The following is a 23,303-nucleotide window of genomic DNA, read 5'->3' as shown; positions in this document are numbered from 1 at the left end:
ACCAATTCGTTGTTAAATTATTGTCACCATCAAATGTTTAAAATCAGTTATTTTTGCAAACCTTACATTTTGGAGATTAAATTATATTGACTGTGTTTCAAACGAAATAAAAATTCAGTGAATATATTTTTAAGAACATTATTATAATGTGCAGCAAACAAAGTGTTTTTTTATTATGATGAATCCTTACATAAGGAAATAACTATCATGTGTTAAGCATATGCAATACATGTGCACAAAAAATACCAAAATGCTGTTTTGGTTCATATATAGCGTTCAAACTTGCAACTTAAAAACTGCTCTTACAAGAATTTCCAATCATCTAAATTTAGTCAATTGTTGGTGTATATTATTTCTTCACATTGACTGTTCAGTTTCAATAGCGAATTTGAGTACAAATTGGTCAAATCTATTTTCTTCTAATTTGTGTATTAAAAAATGCTCTTCAATAATTAAGAAACTTAAACTTTACCATTTTATTGCAACAGTAACATTTAGGCAAAGATTTTTAATTTATTATATTTGATTTAGGTCTACCTTTAGCTATGCATTTTCATTTATCCCTTATAGTCATACTGTAGCATACATGTTCTTCAAATATTTTGTTATTCTGACTTGGAACACACATACTTATAAGTACCATCATACATGAACCGTTTACACCAAAATCACGTGTACAGCACGTGTAGACAGTTTACTATGTTATTTTAACAGTTATTGTAGCATGGCAATGTGATATGCTTCAGCATAAATATGCATCTGCAACTAAATCACTTCTGATTGGATTTGCAGTTAGCTGAAAAGTTATTCAAAGAAAAGTTCGTTCCAATAAGATTAACGGCATGTACGCACTGCCGTTCTACGCATTATTGTTGCATATTGTATGGGATCGCTATGTACATGAGACAATTATGCGTAGAATGGTAGAGCACACCTTACGCATACACGCACTCTCTCCAAATGCATTGGGAGAAAAGGAAAAACGCGTCATCTTGACCTTCAAATCGTTCGATCCAATACCTGCAAACGGTATCTATGGACGAAAAATAGGATGGTGCATCATAAAGCCATAATAATTCACATGTGGATTAAAAATGATTCTCAAGAACATTTTCAATAATTTTTATTGACATGTTAATTTAATTTGAAGGATTCTTTGGATTTTTTTTCAATCCTTCAAGTCTGTTCCAATTGGCGAATTAAAATTGATTTTTACTTAAATTTGCCAGTTCGAAACTTGACAGTTCTTCCAAGGAAATAATTATTGAACTGTCATGATTAAGTGGAAATTAATTTTAATTCTCCAATTGGAATAGACCCTTAGAGGAATTGCATAACGGATCTTCTTCTTTGTGAATCTTCGTTTTCATTAAAACTTGGCCTGTTTTTCTTTTCAACTCAGTGTTCTTTGAACATTTTTACAACTCTTAGTTGAATAAATAGGGTAATTGTACCAATAGTGGTGCAATTAGTAGCTCCTTGTACTAAAATAATTGAACAAAATTTATAATACCACAAAATAAAAAGTCTGAAAACGTTAACCCTCTAATACCCAATCCCGCCTTTAGAGCATTTTTGTAATTTTTGTTTCGTGAAAAATCAATTTTTTTATATTTTTGGCTGAAACTTAGAACTGTTCTATATATCTCAAAATGGTTTTTGGTGTATTTTAAAGCGTATTTACATTTTTTTAAAATCATTGAAATATTGATGTTTTAGTCACTTTTTAGAAGTCATTGTTTATTTTGTATTGAATCGCTACAATTAACATATTTTAAATTTTTCCCAAATCATTCTATCCTTGTTTAATAGTTTAAGTAAATCGAATACACTCTAAAATTGTTTTCCTTACAATTACACGGAAAATAAAATTTTCTGTGAAAAAAATTTAAAATAATAATATTTCAATAATAATCATAAAATCTCAAAATATTTTCATCTCAAAAAATCCGTTCGCCAAATTGGCTTCCAGGAAAAATCTAAAAGTGTGGGGATGTTCAAAAATAAAAATTAGAAAAATCAAAAACTGAAATTCACGAAATCGAGAATTAAAAAGAATCATCTTCCAAAACATATTTAAATCGATTTTAGATGACGAAAAATGATATTTAGATCAAAATCAAAAATTTGGGTATTAGAGGGTTAATCGATAGTTTTTTACTTAAATTTGCTAAGAAAAATGTAAAAACCATTGTTTATTTCAGTTTTTGCTAATAAATCACTTGCACCAACTATAGGTACATGGTTCCTATTATGGAGGTAAAATTTAACATTGGTTCCTATAGTGGCGCATCCTATTGAATTCTTATGGGACCCACCACTATAGGAACACCACCACCACTATAGGTGCAAAGGAGCAAAAAAGTTAAGGAAAATAATTGTTTAAAATAGGTTTATCGCCAAATCCTGAACACAAAACAGAATTATTGTTATCAATTAGGTATGATGCATCTATTAAAAATGCCATTTGCAAGCTTTTTGGTCAAAATAGTGCTAAATTACCACTACCACCACTATTGGTACTACCTCCACTAAGGGAGCTTTTACCCTAAGACATTACTTTATCTATTGCATGTGTATTAGCGTGGGTCATCGGAGCCGTTTTCTCAGATCAAAGCTATTCTGGTTCCGTTTCGGGTCCAGAGTATCTGTGCAAAATTTGAGCACGATCGGTTGCGTCTACACTTTGCTCATTGCAATTGAAATTTGTATGGGATTTTGTATGGAAAAACATACTTTTTTGCGTTTTTGTTATAAGTTGAAAAAATTTGTCTGAAATTTTTTAACTGATACTGTAAAATGATAGCCAGGGATGTTCTGAAAAACTTTGTTGAAGACCGCAAAGCGATCCGATGCTTGTGAAAATAGTTATAACCAACGAACCGCATGCATGTGTTTATGTTTTAACATGTAAAGGAATAACAATAGCAACAAAATCATGCTGTTTCGGCAAGCAATGCCAACGCTATAACTTTTTTCATAAGCATCAGATCACTTCGCGGTCTTTGACAAAGTTTTTCAGGACACCCTAGGCTATGTTTTCACTTTATTGGGATACATGGTTTTAAAAAAAATCGAGGTTGTCATGAGAGAAATGCAAAAAAGTATGTTTTCTTATGTAAAATCCCATACAAACTTTAAACGCGATGCGCAAAACGTAGACATAACCGATCGTGCTCAAATTTTGCACACTTATTTGGGTCCTGAAATGCTATCAAAAAAGTTGTGATCTGATCGGATACCATTGAATTTTTCATTTTTCCATATAAACGATGACCCACTCTAATGTGTATGTATACTCTTAATCAAAAGTTTTGGGGTCACCTCCTCATAAACATGTAATTTTTAGGCCCATATCTCCTCCAATTTACGTCCGATCTCAAGAACCTCATTCAAAAGATAATAAGTCAAAAAAATTTTAAACATGATTTAGATGAAACTTTTTCAAAAATATTTATATGTAAACTTAACTTAAAGTTGCCAAATTTCTAAAAAAAATAAATCCAAACTTACGGCAGTGTCGCTGGAAATTGGGTCGACCAAATTTTATTTTGTCAAGCTAGCTTTGATTAGGGCTGCCAAACGGTGAGTCGAAAAGGAGGCGTCCATCATAGCTGTGATTCTCACAAGTTTCTACCTCATGCTTCCACGGGTCAAGCGATGACAAAGACCGCCAGCTAAGAGTTGTGTGCTTAGCTAGTAGTGCTAGGAGGTGTGGCTCAAACAGCGTCTGTTCTGGCATCCAGCGGCTGAGTATGAAATGTTCCTCCAGTGGAAGCTATACCTAAGGTGGCAGCCCCACCACGGTGGATATGGGACCTTAGGCCAACGACCTACTGTTTCCGAAACCCAAAAAAAAACCGTTACTGAAACCGAAAATAAAAAATTTCGAACTGATTCAACGGCAACGACTTTTAGCGTGAAACAACGGACAAGAATTGGAACTTGGAATGTATTAATCCTAGCCCGGCAGGGTAAACTGGCACAACTAGCCAATGAGGCATGCCGTATGAAGCTTGAGATCCTAAGACTGAGCGAAGTCCGTTGGCCGAACTTTGGAGAACAAAGATTGGCGTCGGTTTACATTCTGCTATACTCTGGCCTACGAAGTGAACGTGCTCCTCGCCACAGTGGAGTAGGAAGGAAATTTCCTACTCAGCGTTCACGCCCACGCTACGCTCATGAAGTGAGAACCTATCAATGAGAGGATAATTGTAGCCAGATTCAGAACACGGGTTCGAAACCTCACCATGATCCAATGTTACGCGCCAACCGATGCTGCCGAATTGCAAGATAAAGAGAACTTTTACAGTCAACTGAATGTTGTCGTGGACAAGACTCCGAAAGGTGATATCAAGATCCTCATGGGCGACTTCAACGCGACGGTTGACTACTCGGACTATGAGCGCGTCATGGGACGCCATGGTCTCAGAGAAATGAGCGAAAACGGAGAGTTGTTTGCAGAGTTTTGTGGCAACAATGACATGCTGATTGGGGGATCGCTCTTTCCTCATCGATCACTGCACAAAGTGACATGGGTTCCCCGTGATGGTGTCACGAAAAATCAAATCGACCACATCTGCATCAGCCGAAAATGTAGACGGAGCCTTCTTGATGTGCGGAACAAACCTAGCGCCGACATTGCGTCCGACCATCATCTCCTAATCGGCGAGATCCGACTGCGCATTGCCAGGATCCAACGACAGGAGGAGAAAATTGGGCGCCGGTTCAACACACGCCGACTGGAAGACGCTGCGGTGAAAAAGTCCTTTGTCGAGGAGCTAGAGAACCGTGCTGCGAATATTCCAGAAGGTGGAAGCGTAGAAGATCAATGGAGCGCCATCAAGAATGCCTTCATCGCCACCGGCGAGAATAATTTGGGTGAGCTACGCACCCGAAGAAAGCTGTGCTGTGCCTACATCTGTTTGTAATGAATATTATTCGTTTCCCAAAGCGGATCACCTTTGTTTCATACAGTTAAAACTGCAACCTAAATCATTTACTGAAACCTAAAACATGTCGTAACCAATCGAGGTGACAGACCCGAATCCCACTCAGGTCAACTTACATTTCATAAGCCAACATGTGGCGTGAGAACACAAATGCGAACGAACTGCAAAGTAACAGTCAGCATTATGCATTCTATTTTACTTTACCCATCTGGTTGCTATTAACTGCCTGGCACAGCGCAACTCTATCTTTCTCCCTCTAGATGCTTAGAATGTATAAGTGCGGATCGATACATATCTGATCGATCCAAATATCCATGTAACTTAGCAAGTAAGATTTGTTGGAATAAACATGCATTTCTTAACCGAACCATCGAAGTATTCACATGTAATACCGTTACTACAAAGCAGTGAATCACAGATACCTACCTGGAGGAAGATAGAACGAAGGAACGCCAAAGCCGCGATAGAGCGAGCAAAAACAGGAGGAGCCAAAGCCGTAGCCCGTCAGCGTTATTCGGCTCTCGAGAAGGAAGTGAAACGCTCATGTAGACGCGACAAAAGAGCGTGGGCGGACTCACTAGCCGACGAAGACGAGAAAGCCGCAAACACAGGCGACATCCGTGTCCTCTAAGATGTCTCACGTCGCCGCAGTGCACTATGGGGCGGCTCCATACAAACAGGTGGCCAAAAATATTTTCGCGTCCATTTTATAATGTTTTGCCCCTATTCGTATGGTTCATGTCTTAAATATATGAAAAACATGTAGAACATGCTAAAAAATTTAAATACAACACAACCGTTGAAACGGATCAAAGGATCAAAATGCATGGGCATTGCATACTTTTAGGCGTTTATCTTTGTAAGCAGATTTCTGTTCCAATGTACAAAATAGTTTCCAATACGTAAAAAAAAAACGCTTCGCTAAGAGATCCAAGACCAGATTTAGATTCTACTATGATTGATCTACCGAATAAAGCGGTCATGAAGACCAAATGTTTCCTCAGAGGTATTAAATGGCCAACAGGATTATGTTATTTTTGAATATCAAAGTCATCACTGACAACTTGATTGGAATTGCAGAATAGCAGCTAGTAGCATCCAAATTTGTTATCAATGTCTCCCAGGGACCCTACAGAAAGACATAGAAGTAGTCCCAAAGCGAAACTTTGCAAAACTCTTTTTGTTTGGAACGGATTATATGGGGAAAATTTGATATTTTTAGAGTGGCTTTATTTAATAGTTTTACAATCAACTTTATTACTTCTGATATGTCATTCGAAACGTTTATAAGCAAGTTTTTAGAAACTTCTTTAAAAATTCAACATTTTTTATTTAAACCGAAGATATGCAAAGTTCAGCAGTTCATTCATTATACCAAAAATTGCCACTGGTCTCATTCTGCTGCTAATATCTCTATAAGTACATGGATTAACAAACTAATATTCTAGGATTTACTGGCCCAAGTGGTCTACTTTCAAGTACCGAACCTAAATCTTAAATTAAATTAAGTCAATTTTCGATTTTTGGCCACCTGAATCCCCTTAGTGCAGTGGGACCAAGATGAATGCTACATTGCCCGTGAAAGAGGCGTCTGGACAGTTACTGGCCGACCCGGCTGACCAGTTGTAACGCTGGTTCGAATACTTTGGAAACCTTTTTCAAGTGTCGGTCACGCCATCAACACCTCAGCATGATCCGCCAAGGGTTCGATGCATTACCCGTGTCAACACCATCAGTGCAGGAGATAGAAACAGCCATCCGTAGCATGACATCGAACATGGCCCCAGGGATCGATCGCATATCAGCTGAGATGCTCAAAGCTGATCCCGTAGTATCCACACAACTACTGTACATCAATTATTCTGCAACATATGGGAAACCGCGACATTTTCGACCGACTGAATGCAAGCCGTCTTAGTAAAGGTACCCAAAAAAGGGTGACCTGACTGTTTGCGATAATTGGCGAGACATCATGCTAATGTGTATCGTTCTCAAAGTCCTCTGCAAAGTGATCCATAACCAGATACAGGGGAAGATTGACGCAACTCTCCGACGGCAGCAAGCAGCATTCCGTGCCGGACGATCCTGGGTGGACCATATTGTTACGCTCCGTATCATTCTGGAGCAAATCAATGAATTCCAAGAGTCTCTCTACCTGGTGTTCATTGATTATGAAAAAGCTTTTGACCGTCTCACTCACGGAAACATGTGTGAGCCCTCATGCGCAAAAGTCGTTCTGAGAAAATCATCAGCCTCATTGGCAGGGCATTTTCGTGCAGAGTACTGCACAACAGTAATATTTTATCGGCGTAGCAGTCTCTTTAGGAAATCAAAAGCTAATTTGTTTCAATGTCCGACGTTTCGATGTATTTAACACCTTTTTCAAATACATCGAAACGTCGGACATTGAAACAAATTAGCTTTTGATTTCCTAAAGAGACTGCTACGCCGATAAAATATTACTGCCAGATTCCCTCAGTCGATAGAATTCTTCCCAGTACTGCACAACGGTGTTTTGTTCGATCCCATCCGAGTCGTTGCTGGAGTGAGGCAAGGATGTATACTATCACCGCTACTGTTTCTCATCGTAATCGACGAGATCCTGGTTGGTGCGATTGACCGTGAACCAAATCGTGGATTGCTGTGGCAACCCATTACCATGGAGCACCTAAATGACTTCGAACTGATGACGTTGCTCTCCTAGCCCAACGGCGCTCTGATATGCAGAGCAAGCCAATCGCTCCTCAGCGGCAGGTTTTACCATCAACGTCAACAAGACAAAATCGTTGGATGTAAACACGGTCAACCCTTCCAGCTTTACGGTAGCTGGGCAATCAGTGGAGAATGTTGAAAGCTTTCAATATCTTGGTAGCCAAATGGCGGCCGATGGCGGCACCAAGATCGACATAGGTGCACGGGTGGGTGGCCTTACTCTACGCAGGAGCGGAAACGAAATCTGCAAACAAGCGTTAGACTGGAACCCAGCAGGACATCGCAGAAGAGGCAGACCCAAAGGCTCATGGCGGCGCAGCCTCAATAACGAAATCAAGCAAGTTGACAGGAATTTGACCTGGCCACAGGTCAAGGCGATGGCTGGCAATCGCCCAGGATGGAAATCTTTCAATTGGCTTCTCTAGCGGTGTTGAGATAATTCCATATTCAGAATCTGCATGCAAAACTGAGCCGAAATCCAAATTTTCATGAATATTGGTGCACAGGAACCTATTTAAAAATCAGTTTGAAGTTTGTATGGGAGCGATTTGTCGAATCACCCCTCGTCGCATTTTGTACTGGGCGGAGCTGTCAAGCAGTTGGCCAGCTGTCAAAAGGTGATTTCGGGAAATCTCTTCGAAAGTGCTTTTAGGTACCAAAATGAAGTTCTAAAAATCTGAAAAAAATCATAGTGGTTCAGAAAAAGGTGCTCTTTCGTATAAAATCAAAAAATCAATATATTTTTCTTAATTTAAAAACCCAATTGGGCCCTCTGCACCACCGTGGGTGCCCAGGACTGAGAGTAAGTAAGTAACTTTGATTAGTAATCAGTCAAAATTTCAGCTTTGTGCAGTATTCCGTTTAACAGATATATGCTTGAGAAGCTTTAAACTCCGACTCCGGATAATAGAGTCCGATCTGTAACTTATTATTTATTAGCTATCAGCGGGGAAGTTTCTCGGCTTCGCAGTCACCAAACGCAATCAAACGACTAAATATCGCTCTTCATCCGACGTTTCGGTATTTATTACACCTTCTTCAGGGAATTCTACAATTAAAACGAGACATCATAAGCTAATTTATAATTATCTAACTAGCATTAGACCTCACAGAACTCGTAATCGTTCTCGTTCTGCAGGCTCGGTTCTAGCATGATCCGTCAAAATTTTTTTTAAAAAAGTGTCAACACACAATATATTGCCTAAATATATCCCCTATCCATGAATCGCATCACCCATCAAAGGTGACTCCCAGAACTCACATTCTAAACTATATATTAACAAATACCCCATCCGTGCTGGACGCAGAGTGCTCTCGGTTACTAATTGCAACAATCATCACACTTTGTCAACTGACTGTGAGGACTTGACCGGTGCCGGTATTGTTCCTAAATGTATGAGCTGCTTCAATGTGGCACGTTCGGTGTAGTACTAGATTTGTAGTAATGAGCTGAATTTTAGTATGGTGAGAAGGTCAATTCTCCGTTTCTGCAATAAAATGGTGCAAAAAGCGTGGGTATTATGATTCCTTGCCTAATTTGATGATGTTTGAGCAAAACTTTGGATAACTATGTTGTTTATGTTGCAAGAAATGAAGAAAACAACAACACTGTTGCCTAAAGTTTTGCTCAAACAGCATCAAATTAGGCAAGGAATCATAATACCTACGCTTTTTGCCCCATTTCATTGCAGAAAAGGAGAATTGACCTTCTCACCATACTAAAATTCAGCTCATTACTACAAATCTAGTACTTCACTGATCTGTGTCCTGTTGCATTTTGAGAATAAGTGAAGTGTTGCAGCCCCTTATTTAGATGAATCTCAGTGTAATTCATAGCAGTTCAGATCAATCGTGGAGGAAATACCACACCATTGACTGACATATACAGTCAGTCTAAGCTTAGCTAAGCTGAAATAATCTTTAATACCATGTTGATCCCTTATTTTAAGGAAGTTGGAAATGTTAAAAGGTTGTTATCGAAAAAATATTGTTTGATCTAAAAAAAAACATCATGTCTATATTTTAAATCTTTATCTCAATGCTAAGTGGCCCCTCAAAGAGCCTAAACTTCTCAAAAATTGTATGGAGCTAAAAACATCATTTTTTTTTCGAAGAAACAAACATACGATTCTGATAAATACCGAATTGAGAGCTCGAAAGGGCTAAATATGTGCTTAGAACTGCGATATCTCATAATTACGATCTAAGAAATGGACAATACCTATGTTCACTTTTCGGTAGTTTTTTTCCAATGTCTCAAGAAACGAGTCGAGATATCGCAATTCTGATAATCGGTTTGAGTAGAATCGGTATTTTTTTTTCTTCGAAAAGTTTCAAGTTTATTGAGCTCCAATACAATTTTTAACACCTTTAAACCTCCTGATAACGAACGAATAACGAACTTTAAATATTTCTTGCTTTTAAGACATAGAGCCTACAGGCTATATTACCTTTAATCTGAATAAATATTACCTTTAATCTAAATAAATCGATGCATGGACATGTTGGTGACAATTCGCATGATATTAGCAATATCTCAATAGGAGGCAATCAGTGAAGTACTAGATTGAAAGTAGTGAGTTAGATTTTTGTATGGTGAGATGTTCAATTCTGCATTTCTGCAATGAAATGGTGCAAACAGCGTGGGTTATATGATTTCTTGGCTAATTTGATGCTGTTTGAGCAAAAGTTTGGATAACTTTGTTGTTATATTATTTATTTCATGCAACTTCAACAACACAGTTACCCAAACTTTTGCTCAAACAGCATCAAATTAGTCAAGAAATCATATAACCCAGGCTGTTTGCACCATTTCATTGCAGAAATGGAGAATTGAACATCTCACTATACAAAAATCCAGCTCACTACTTTCAATCTAGTACTTCACTGATTGCCTCCTATTGAAAATGTCCCTTGAAATGCATGATTTTTAGCAGTACTGTGTACAACAGGTGCCGCATTCCCAAAATTCCACACCTCCTGGGGGTCAAGACATGCATTTCACGGCGCGTGTAGCCTATAACAAAATTTATCATACCACAGTCAGGGCATTGCATCGTTCGATGCACTCGGTAGCTGATAACGAATCGTTTGTTTATTTGCTTTGTTAGCATCGTAAATTTCCCTTTCATGAGGTGTGGCAGTAAGGTTCGAAAATTTATCTGAATCAACAAATAAGTGTGGGGCTTATCAGATGGCTATATTGTGTGCCTGGTTGATGAATACGAATGAATGAAGCTCGAATGTAGAGAGTAAGGATGGAAATATCTGTGGACACCGCACATGGTACATGCTGCGTGCACAGCGCGAACAGTTTTAGGCAATAGCAAACGTTCAAATCACAGAGGATATCAGTTTTCCAAGTAATAACACTTACCGTAGCTCAATAAATAATCCGATAAGAATTGCAGTCAATGTGACGACAGTGCTGTGCACCCAGGCACCGAACAGATTTCCAGCGGCGGTGCTCAACGACGATGGCTGCAGAAGCAGGGATCGCTCTTGGTCTGCGGATTTCCGGCGAGATGTTTCGTAATCTGGATCAACGGTGTCGTCGATGGGGTCGTCTTCGAGATTAGAACATTGCACTTTTTCAATTCAATTCATCGTAGCACAAGCACACACGGGGGGTCACGTCATCAGCAGCGATGCAGTCGTTGGAACCATCATCGTCACAATGGCCCAGATGGCGTCGTACAATGCAACATTATGTGGAAATATTAACAATAGCAGATAACAAAAGTTTGAATTAGATTAAACTGTGTGACTTTGGGTGATAATCTGCCCGCTAGGTGAGCTCCTCCTGGAAGCGGCGGCCACAAGATCACTTGCGTTCTTGAAGCGAGATAGGCATGGGAAGTCGCAGATAGAAAGCACAATTTTGAATTTGCTGCCTCCACTTGAGGTTTCACTTTTGCCGAATTCGGTTGATTCAATTTCCAATTTTGCCTGGCGCTGATTGATTCTATTTTTAATAAAATATCTCACTTTTTGCTCGGTTGGTTTGAATTTCGTTAAATGGAGATTTCGATTTTGGGTTTCAATGAATTTTATTTCGTCGTTTCAGTATTCACATGCTTGTGCTGTTTCTTCGTTTGTTCACTTTTTGAGAATGGAGCATCTTCATACTCCTTTTCGGGTCTCGTTGATTATACTCTCACTTCGTTACTAAGATGTTATTAATTTTTTTTTTCACGGCGTTTCGAATCTGTGTGAGATTGAGAGAAATTCGGAGATCCTTACACTATCTGTCATACGTTTAAGCGTGATATCAATGGAAAATTCCGTCACTGATTCGTAAGGATTTCTGAAATCCTTCCGAATTGGGTCACACACATTTGCGTTACATCCGTAACCAGAATCAGTCGTAATTAGGTCGGCCACAGAACTTCACGCGTAACGACGATAAACACACTTGTCCCCCGCACATGTAGGTGTAGAACCTTTGCCGCTACCAATTACAACACCGTCCAATCTCTACGTCTACCAGCGGAGTACCACAATATCTGCGTTATCTAGCGCGACACCACTTACGAAAGTCTGTTCTCCGACCTTCTGTTCCCGGGACGATTCTGGCTCCGGAATCCGTACCAACTGAATCACTGAATCTAGCAGATCCTCCAGAATACGGACGCGCTTCCGATTCGGACGTCGATCAGCGAAGAAATTTTTCTCTTCAGTACCAACGCCAGTGTCCAAGTGTCAAGAGAAGGACGTAGCAAGGTCGTTGAATCAATCGTCTGGCGGTTTACCGTACGCGAGACTCTTTCTCTCGTGAACAGAAGAGCGGTAAATAGTCCACCCGCCGTCCGCCGTGGTGGCAGTTGGGTCCATATGTCCAACTTAGTAGGTATATTAAGGAAACTTGCTCACTTGCCGGTACGGAGCGCATGCGTTTCGCTCTCTGTATAACTTTCTTGCGCTCTCTTACGAGCTCTCCCGCGCCCTAGAATTCACTCGCCTCCACCATGGATGCCACCCACCGCGAACCATAGCTGCCGATCAACATACCACCCCTTGGGGAGCATACAGTAAACCACCGAATGTTGCGCTTGGCGGTGTTGGATGAATTCATACGAATGTGTGATAATTTATTATACTAGTGCTCAAAGGTACTGGCGTCAATTAAATATGCTACGAATGCATGACCATGGCGTTCTGTCAAGATTTGGAATTACGGGGCATTTTAATAGTATTAAGGGACTTAAGGACAATTTCAATAGTATTAAGGGGCTTTAAGAGTAATTCAAGGGATCTCAGGAGCCTTTAAAGGGCGTTGCAAGGGGTTTGAGGAGCGTTTCAAGGTATTTCAGAGCCATTTCAGAGTCATTTAACCCTCCTAAGATGTTAGGCAGGACGCACATCGATAGCAAGCAAGTCTGGGTCACTACATCCTAGGTTTAAGAAAGTTTCTGGGGGTTTCAGGAACATCCTGAAGGTTCCTAGAGATTTTAGGGGCTTTTGATGGCGTTTCAGGGGCGTGTCAAGGGTCGTATCAGGGGATTCAAGAACACTTTTAAATCAAAGGGTATTTAAGGGGTGTTTCAAAAAATATTGTGATGGGGTCTCAAAAAATCACCTGAAACTTCCCGAAAAGCCTTTAAGATCCTCCTGAACCCCGCCGAAAATGCTCTGAAACCTCCTGAAATGCCTCCGGAATCCCCCTAAAACCCCATCGGATCCTAACGCACCTCAGAGGCTCCGAATCCTAAAAAACGCCTCCCAAACGCCTCTGGAACCAGCCTAAAATGCTTAAGACCCACGCGGACCCCATATAACGCACGTGAGACCTTTGGGAACCCCCGAAAACGTACCTGTAACGCCAACAAAACCCGTCGAAAATCATCTGAAACTTCTGCAATGATTTCGAAAACCCCTTCAGACCCTCGACAACCCTCCCCCCTGAGATCTCCTGGTACCCCCTGAAATCACTCGGGACCCTCTGAAACGCCCCTGTAATCTTCCTTTGCTCTCCCTTATAAACCCCCCTGGCCATCGTTGCAATAGTTCCCGTCATTATTAAATATTCTTATGCACAATATTGGTGGCTGAGGGCCTTTTCAAGCAAACCCTTTTCAGTTTTCGCGCCTGGTTGGATACCGCCTCGCCGGTATTACAACCCTACCTAGACAACTAGTAATCGTATAAGATGTTGCATAAGATCCTCCGGTTGGGTAGACTTCGGCACCATGAATTTATCATGGTCCTACTTGGCTGCCGTTATCTCACGAAGTCTCAAAAACGTCTGCTTGAGGTCGTTGCTGATGTTCGACTTGAATGATGGATCTGCTTTCATCGTGATGGGCGATGTGCAGAGGCTCATAACCGTTTTTTACGATCGACGTAATTATGTGCAAGATTCATCTTCATCGAAGATAGAAGATCATCGAGCGAATTCTTCAACTTCAGCATAATTAACGGAAGCACTTATGATGACAAAGGCGAGATTTACGCGTTTCTTGATCGTGAGTACGATCACTGCCAAAGCTTTGACGTCTAGATCACGCACATTTAGGAGGTCTAAAGCTCAGATTGGCCAGAAGGAGGAATTCCATCAGTTAACGTACGAGAACGACCCAAGATATATTGATTCCTGCCTACAAGAATACGGTAATTCATAGCACCTTATTCCAACACAGCTTCTCTAATCGTTACATCTAGGAATCACCAAAGCTGACAAAATTACAAATCAACCACGTTCTGATTGATGGACAGCACTTGGACTTTTTTTTTTATTATCGTACAAATTGAGCCAAAGGGTCTCAGATTTTCATGAAAATTTTTCCACTGGCTGGGCTCATGGATAAATGAATTAAAAAAATGAGAAAAATTCAGAGTCGCCTATTTTCCCGGAAAACTCAGGTGAAAATTTCTTGTTTTCTCCTGACACTACTTGCTTTGAAAAATCATAATTCAAGAACGAATCATCGTAGAAACAAAGTTTTTTTAAGAAATGAAAGCAAATTTTCTCATAAATCTAAAAAAAATATGAACTGGACAAAAGTTTTCCATAAAATTTTCCACAGTTGAGAAAATTCGTAAAGAAAATCCGGAAAAACCATGCCCGAACTCATGGAAAATTTTCAAAAAAATATTTTTCAGAAGGTTTTTTCATAAGCTTTAATTGCTGAAATTTTTGGAATGCACTTTTTTTTCATTTTTGAGTTATGTCAAATTTTGTTTAACAAATTTCCAAATGTTCTGTATAAGCCTAATCATAACTCAAGAACGAAGCGTCGTAGAAACAAAGTTTTTTAATGAAAATGAAAGCAAATTTTCTTAGGAATCCAAAAAAAATATGAAGTGGAAAAAAAATTCTACAAAATTTTCCACCGTTGAGAAAATTCATAAAGAAAAGCTGGAAAAACTATTCCCGAATTCGTGGAAAATTTTCGAAAATATATTTTTGAGACAGTGATTTTATAAGCTTTGATCGCTGAAATTTTTGGAATGCCTTTTTTTCTTTCCTGAATTATGAGCAATTTTGTGAAAAATGACCATATAAGCCTATATTATATGGTAATTTTTCACAAAATTGGCCATAACTCAGTAAAAAAATGCATTCCAAAAATTTCAGCAATCAAAGCTTATGAAATTACCTTCTCAAAAATATTTTTTCGGAAATTTTCTGCAAGTTCGGACATAGTTTTTTTCGGCTTTTCTTTATGAATTTTCTCCCTGTTGGAAAGTTTTTGGGGAACTTATTCCATTTCATATTTTTTGGATTCCTGAGAAAATTTGCTTTCATTTTCATTAAAAAACTTTGTTTCTACGACGCTTCGTTCTTGAGTTATGATTAGGCTTATATGGCATATTTGGACATGTTTAAACAAAATTGGCCATAACTCAAAAACGAAAAAAAGTGCATTCCAAAAAATTCAGCAATGAAAGCCTATGAAATAACCTTCTCAAAAATATTTTTTTGAAAATTTTCCACGAGTTCGGGTATAGTTTTTCCGTTTTTTTTTACGAATTTTCTCAACTGTGGAAAATCGGCCCAAACCCGTACCATAAACCATGACCATAACCATAAAAAATATCAACATTTCTCCATCATAATAGATTGGCCCTATCGTGGCGCTAACATCTGTAGAAGTCCTCCATTTTCTCTTCCAGTACCACTAATTTTTCCACGGAGACACTTTTCGTTTCCGGAATCACTAATTTGTCTACGAAGACGCTTTTCATTGCCGGGCTTTGGACTTAGATGCGCTAGAGTGCCGATCATAGTAGTGTGTCTCCGTAGAAAAGTTAGTGGTTCCGGCAGTGAAAAAAAGGACTTCGACAACGTCGAATCTGACCACCACCAGTGATGATCAAGCTGCACCTAAAACTCTCCGTACCGTCGTTCGGGGTGACATTGGGTCTAGAGGGTAACATTGAGCCATCAATCCCACGGATTCAATATATGTCAGAGAATCCGACGGTGGATGCAAAGTATTTTAGAATTATGTATTGTAGTAGTCTAGCACACAATATGCGTTCTCGTCGTATTCTAAACGTGTGGAATAGTGGCCCAATGTCACCCAGCTTTGGCCCAATTACACCCCGTACGTCGGTAATCAATATACGGTACCATAGGTACGACCTAAAGCGAAATTCTGGCTATGACAGTCGTCAAAGACGTAGTTGGTAGCATCATCGGGTACGTGGAACGGAATCGATGAAACGATTAGTGCCCGGGCGGTCTGGTCATGCTGCAGCATGGGTCCTGGTAGAACACGGAACGTTACAAGCGGAAGCTTGTTCTGGGAGATCAAGCGTTGCCTGGAAAAAGTGGAGTGAGGGAAAATGGAAGTATTGTGCCACTCTCAAGAAAGACACCCAGTTCTATCTGAAGCTTAACTCATCCCGAAAAGGTTTTGTGCTGCGAGCCGAAATAAGCAGAGACGAGAGCCTCTTGTCGGACCAAGTTAACTGATCGAAAGGTGGAAGCAGCACTTTGACAATCACCTGTATGGTGCGGGGAACTCAGACACGGAGGAACAAGGCAGTTCCAAAATTACTACGTCAGCACGGCAGATTACGGGAATTAGCCAACTACCTCACTGAGTGAAGTTAAGAATGTCATTTAACATCTCAAGAACAATAGTTACCTTGTTGTCCTTGAAATGTTGAATGACATCCTTAACTTTACTCAGCGAAGTAATTTGTTGGTTCCCACTATCCGCCGTGCTGAAGTAGTAATTTCTCACGCTACCTTGTTTCTCCATCCTTACGTTCTCAGTCCCATTGTTGTAAGGAAAAAATGACATTTCAGCTGAATTCATCACAGCCGGAAATGTTGGCTGTCCATCTGCACCAACTGATTAGCTACCGAAGAAGTAGAAGGAACGGATAATCTGCCTCATTCACAAGCAAGGCGAAAAGTTGGAGTGTGATAACTTATGAGCTATTCCCATTCTGAATAATGTCTTAAAAGTATTATCCGAGATAATCTTCCATCGTTTATCATAATAACGAAAAATGTCGTTAGGAGTTATCAGGCCGACTTGGTAGACGAATTCGACAACGGAGCAGATCAGGAAATTCTTCGTAAATGCAGTAGAAAAAAGATCTCCAACACCTGTACATCGATTTCCAGGGGGCATACAATAATGTCGACCGCACAGAGCTATGAAAAAAAATATGGACGAGTACGTACTCGGAAACCATACGAGATTGATAAAAGCAACAGTGGACGGTGTGTAAAATTGCGTGAAGATTTCAGACGAGCAGGTTGAACCACGAGATCGCTGGACTCTACGATAAACTCAGCATCCAGAAGATCTCCAAACCCAGTTGGATACGATGGGCATACAAGAATTCCGAAAAACAACCCTGCAAAGTTTGTGTTTCTAAGAGAAACAATACGACATGGAGCACAGCGGACAAGCTGGGTCGACCAGGTCTAAAGAGATTTAGCAAGTGTGGGACAATCCCGAGGTCGAAAAGAAGCTGCAGCGAGTCGAAATGTATGGTATACGATTGTTGATTCCGTCTTATCTGTGCAAATAGGGGAAATTACCTATTCCCGGCCGTTTTGTTCTCTTCGTCTTGGGGGGTTTTTCAAAACCTATTGAACTCAGAGTTGGCCTCAAATCTTTCCCAACCAATGTGAATTATATGGCCAAGTTTCAGGCAATTTGGCTGACAAAAACCCCCCATGACGAAGAGAACAAACCTGCCGATAATACCCAATGTCACCCCATGTAGTGCTTTATCAATTAAACTTTTATAATCTTCATAAATTATCGCACTTTTCATGATCGTACTGTACGCACAGCACGTTCATGAATGCAAAAGTCAAAGGAGAACGTGGCGTCAAATCTCCCCCCAAATTGAGATTCATTAATAAGCACTTGCTCTCGGAGAAGCGAAATCTGCTCGCATGCTCGCGCTAAACTGCCGTCATGCCCACCCAGCCCAGCCAGCACTGATGCTGTCCCGGTGACAATCTCTCGCTCACCTTTCGCCGATTTGTGGTCCTCTTTGAATGTGGTGAACCAAAACATTGTGAACGTCTCGGGACTGGACGCACAAATATGTATCACCAAAACCAACACACTTGACTTGATCTTGTCGTCGAAATGCTCTCTTTGTTTGAGAAGGAGAGATTAGGTGATGGGGCCACTGCACTTTCGGGAAGACACACCAATTGAGACTGGGGAGAGGATGTGCAGTGCGATGCACTTATAAGTTAGCTGGCCTGGTACCGACCGACCGGCGCGATAAGTCTTGATACTGCGATGCAGCTGCAGTTTTTCGGGACCATTGAAATCATTTATTGGAGGTTTTTGATCCATTCCCGAAGGTTGAAGGCGGATTCTATCTTGTTTAATTATTTGATTATACCGAAGCATTTTGTCACTTATCGATTTTTGTTCTTTTGATATAAGCCACATCTTTCAATTTGCGTCACACAAGGTTTTAACAGTAGTTTTCTACAAAGCCTTTTTAGGTCTAATTTGTAATGCTCTCTCTCACGTGCAATTTTCGTGAAAAATGATTAGTATTGAAAATAACGAGTAATCTTACACTTATTTACTCACTTATTGGCATAGTAACTTACATACATACTTACTTGTTCATTTAATTACAAAACATTCTTTCTTTCTTTAGTATTCACTTGCTTATGTACATACTTGTTTGCATACTTACTAACTTTTACTTCTTTACTTACTTACTTTTACTTCTTTAACTTACTTATTTTTACTTCTTTAACTTACTTACTTACTTTTACTTCTTTACTTACTTACTTACTTACTTACTTACTTACTTACTTACTTACTTACTTACTTAATTACTTACTTACTTACTTACTTACTTACTTACTTACTTACTTACTTACTTACTTACTTACTTACTTACTTACTTACTTACTTACTTACTTACTTACTTACTTACTTACTTACTTACTCACTTACTAACTTACTCACTTACTTACTTAGTTACTTACTTACTTACTTACTTACGGTGTGTGGTGACGAAGGATAAATCGCTAGCTCGTTGACTTGTACGGTGAACCCTTCATTCTGAAGGCAGCCTATCAGGTATCAGAAGGCCGGCTCCAGAGGCACGTTATCCTCCATTTGGGACATTTGTGCCATCGCCATACATATGAGCCTATTTCATCATTTACCTGAGGGAGAATGGGACAAGGGATGGGAATTGGGAAAGGGAAAGGTGATGAAATAGGAAGGGGTGCCCTAGAAGAGGGAATGAACGCCTAAGCGCAACGAGAGCTCATAGCCCATACCACAACGGGGTTAATCAGTGCCCTGAAAAGGACACTGTAAAACGCATAAGCGTAAAAAGAGCCTATAGCTCATTGGAGGTAGCTTGCGACGCCATGCGACTTTCAATATGATATAGAAAGGCACGTCATCAAAAGAATTCTCAATATTCAAGAAATCACCCATGCAAAACTACGTTTGAGCGAGTGCTTTCTTGAAAACGTATACGACTTTGTGTAAAAGAGTCACTGTGGACATCCCAAATTGGGAGACATGTGAGTTCACATGAACAGGCATGTTAGCCAGACGAACATCACAGATGTGATAATCGACAATGCTTTTCAAGCATTTCAGAAAGAACAAGGTAACCAGATTAATCTGGAACTTATTCCTTCTTTTTACAACGCACGCACTCTTTCGGGATGAAACTACAGAGTAATTTCACGCCATGAAAATACCCAGTAGAAAACTACAAGAGTTCGAAACATGTTCGAAAAACTCAAAGCCCTCTGGAGAAAAATAGGACAAAGCCTCATTTGCTCCAGAAGATTTGAAGTAAGCAGAGCTTTTTAGTGCCCACTAAATCGATTCTACAGCTACAATCCTCGGGGTAGAAGCAAAGATTCGTAGCTATACAAAAGACTGGTTTATCCGAAGATATGTAGAACTTGAACATGTCCGAGTTCCGTTCAGGAATACCTCTTGCGGTCCGCACAGACCGCAGAGGACAAGCTTCTTTCAAAGCAGTAGCTATGGTATACCACAATGAAGGGCGTTGTGATAACAAAACCACAATCAAACTCTCTTGGAGTAGCAATAGAAGCGAGTTATCCATAAAATGTGATCGAAACCAATTAGGTTCCCCTAGTTTGTTGAGCAGGGACGCCTGAATACGCAAAGTTTGCGAAGGAACACTCAAAAGTGCAAAGAAGGTCAAATGGAGATTCCTTATCTGACACATGCCAATCAGTCAACTCATGACAAATTTTGCTCATGCAGAGTTGGGTTAGGTGCAATTCTATGTTAAGTTAACTATGAACTGTACTACCTAAGAATTTCATCAAACTGGAGCATCTCAAATCAATGTTTGAGCTACTTCAGATGCCAAAAATCAGCGGAAATATGCTGAAAACAAGAGCTTGCTTCAAGGCATCCATAAGGAAAGGTTGAAACATACTGTTAACGAAGTAGATCCACTTGGGCTACATACGCTTTTTACGCTGAAAATTGATCTGACGTTTCCTTGCCGTAGCCACTACCCAAACTAGACAGGATTACACTCTTCACAATCACAGCACAAAAAGGAAACATCAACGACGAACCAAATCGGTGTCAATTGAAAGACGCCAATGGCGGAAACGCATTAAGCGAACCCATAGAGGTAGTAATGTAAGCTAATTAACAACATTTGAATAACCCCGCCCTTATTTAGCCTCAAATTTGAGACTTAAAAAGGGCAACTGATTATCTCGGAGAAACGCAAGGTCCGCTGCACCATTGCTCCGGTTAGCGCAGTAAGGGCGTAATTCTGTGGAGGACGCCCTAACTCTCCACAGGCTCCGTTTGTGGTTAGGTTTTTATTAGACCCCCCTAACCATTCATTCTTTGGCACGGTAAGCATAAAGCCGCATAACACCATGAATTAGTGGTCACCTGTTTAGTGGACTCTTACCACTGGATCAGGCGATCCGTAGTGTTATTCTTAGCCAATTGAGGCAACCGCTACCGACACTACACAGCTATCTAGGCTGATCGGGAAAAGAAGTTAACATTGATTGTCAACTTCCAAACGAACCCGAACAGCCGTCAAGGATAATCGCTAGCTCGTTGACTTGTACGGTGAACCCTTCATTCTGAAGGCAGCCTAAGTGGAAGGATAACGGCGGACAGGGTGTGTGAAGAGAATGCCGAAAAATAACCCTGCAAAGTTAGTGTTCGCTACTGCTCCGATTTAAGAGTAAAATCACCAACTTGACCATCATTTTTTCAAATAAAATCAACAAGACATTCTCTATTGGTATCTTAAGTAGCTCCACAATTAGTGGGATAAAATGAGAGTTAGTATTATCGTGTTTCACGCTGCTGATTTAGTCAACATAAGCATAGCTAAGGACACCCTCTGAATGTTGATAAACACATGCAATTTTCGAACATTTGTCCATCAACAGACAAGTGAAGAAAATTGCTTGCACACGCCTGATCATTGGCGGGTACAAATTCGGTGACGCAAATCAGTACCCCAGCGCGCGGTATCATGCAAGATCTGACGTATATGCGTTAATCAACCTTAATAGGACCCAATTGATTGGGCAACGGCGGCAGTTCTGTGGAGTCTTCCGCGTCTTTAGAAAAAATCAAGCTCAAAAATATCTCCGAGAAGCGAACAAAACCATTCGAAGATTACGTAAGATTTCACCTTCCAAGCAGTAAAAGTCAAAAGCAAGGATTATCGATGCCAGGAAAGACACGTTTTTATCAGGTTTTGAATAATTAACCTTTTATTCTGTCGATAGGTTATTTTCCCAACTATCGCATGCCATGTGCTTTTCCATACTATCATTTGTGATGGAGCCCTACAACTACGGAGAGAATAAACTACGATCTGCCCTTTCAAATGAACCCATATCGAATAGAACGCATGCGTGGGATCCATTCTCTCACGTTTCATGGTACAAGCTCCCGACGTACCTAAGTGCTCCCATTTACATAGAACATAGGAGCATCAAACTCAATCATCGAATGACGTCACTGTTCAAAACAAACCGACTACGGTATGTACTAGCTCTGCAGGTAAATGTCCCTGCGTAGGTCGAGATCTAGATGACGAAAATATAGGGGGTGAACATTTAAAGGTAGGGCATGATGTGCATAGCTTAGATCTGAAATTCAGTGAATGGTAAATGAAGGGAGCTTTCTATTTCAATGAGCGTATGACGACATGAAGAACTCATGTTGTTCTTATGTATGGATTGAGACACTGTGGTTGCATCTCTCTTAAGGGTAATGGATATATTTTGGCCTGAGTTTATACTTTTTCGTTAGGCAATTTTTTTTAGGAATTTTTCCGACATTTTTTTTAAACTGATTCGGTAATTTCTTTACAAAGTCATCTGTATTTTTTTTTAGAAATTCCTTCAATTTTTTAGTTTAGTAAAATTTCCGGCATTGTTTTTTTATTTCCCTTGAAATTATTATTAAAAGTTCTACGGAAGTTTCCTAAGTTATATCTCAGAAATGTCCTACAGGAATTCTTTAGGACATTACTGTAGAAACTTTTCTGGAAATGACTTGGGTATTTTCTCCCGCAAGTCTTTTGTGAAATTCTCCAACAATTTCTTCAGGATTTTCTCCTGAAAATCCTTAGGGAATTCAAAATTTCTTAAGGAGTTTTTTCCGCAACTTTGATAGGATTTCTTTTTTAGTTTTGGAATTCTGCTGCAACTTAAAAAAACTTTTAAAAAAATACGGCTTTGATAGTAGTTTTTTTTGGAATTGCTATTTCTTCAGGAATTCTTCCTGCAATTACTTAAACCTCTAATACCCAAATTTTAGATGTTGATCTAAATACCATTTTTTTTTCATCTAAAATCGATTTAATCGATTTTTTACAACGCGCGCCGTTGTAAAAAGTACAACACTACCAAAAAACCTCGCTCGTCGTATACAGCGCGAGCGCGGTGCAGTTTCAGCTGCATGATGGCGCGCGTTCTGAAAGGTTAAACATGTTCTGGAAAGTTTTTCCTTTTAATTCGTGATTTTGTGAATTTTAGTTTCACATTTTTCTAATTTTTACTTGTGAACATCTCTACACGTTTAAATTTTACTTGGAAGGCTATTTGGGATGCAGATTTTTTTTAAGATGAAAATATTTTGAGATTTTTTGATGATTGTTAAAATATGACTACGTTATTTTTTTCATGGAATT

The 23,303-nt window shown here is 39.7% G+C and overlaps 1 protein-coding gene across 11 annotated transcripts in view; it reads right to left on the bottom strand.

Moving 5' to 3' along the window:
- Nucleotides 1-18,220, bottom strand: part of LOC109412832 (glycogen-binding subunit 76A) — a 55,760-nt gene extending 37,540 nt beyond the window's left edge. The window contains exons 1-3 of one of the 11 annotated variants that reach the window (XM_019686463.3): nucleotides 12,000-12,403; nucleotides 11,652-11,871; nucleotides 11,041-11,251 (exon numbers count right to left, since the gene is read on the bottom strand). In XM_019686463.3, the coding sequence (XP_019542008.3) occupies nucleotides 11,041-11,251; nucleotide 11,652 (212 nt within the window). In that variant the 5' untranslated portion in view covers nucleotides 11,653-11,871; nucleotides 12,000-12,403. Of the gene's footprint in view, nucleotides 1-11,040; nucleotides 12,404-18,111 lie in introns of those variants that run through there. The other 10 variants (XM_062854002.1, XM_019686471.3, XM_019686480.3 and 7 more) reach the window with 10 other exon arrangements.
- Nucleotides 18,221-23,303: the final 5,083 nt, after the last annotated feature.

The sequence above is a fragment of the Aedes albopictus genome, chromosome 2 (assembly GCF_035046485.1).
Source record: "Aedes albopictus strain Foshan chromosome 2, AalbF5, whole genome shotgun sequence".
NCBI lineage: Eukaryota > Metazoa > Arthropoda > Insecta > Diptera > Culicidae > Aedes > Aedes albopictus.
This window is presented reverse-complemented; position numbering and strand designations above follow the sequence as displayed.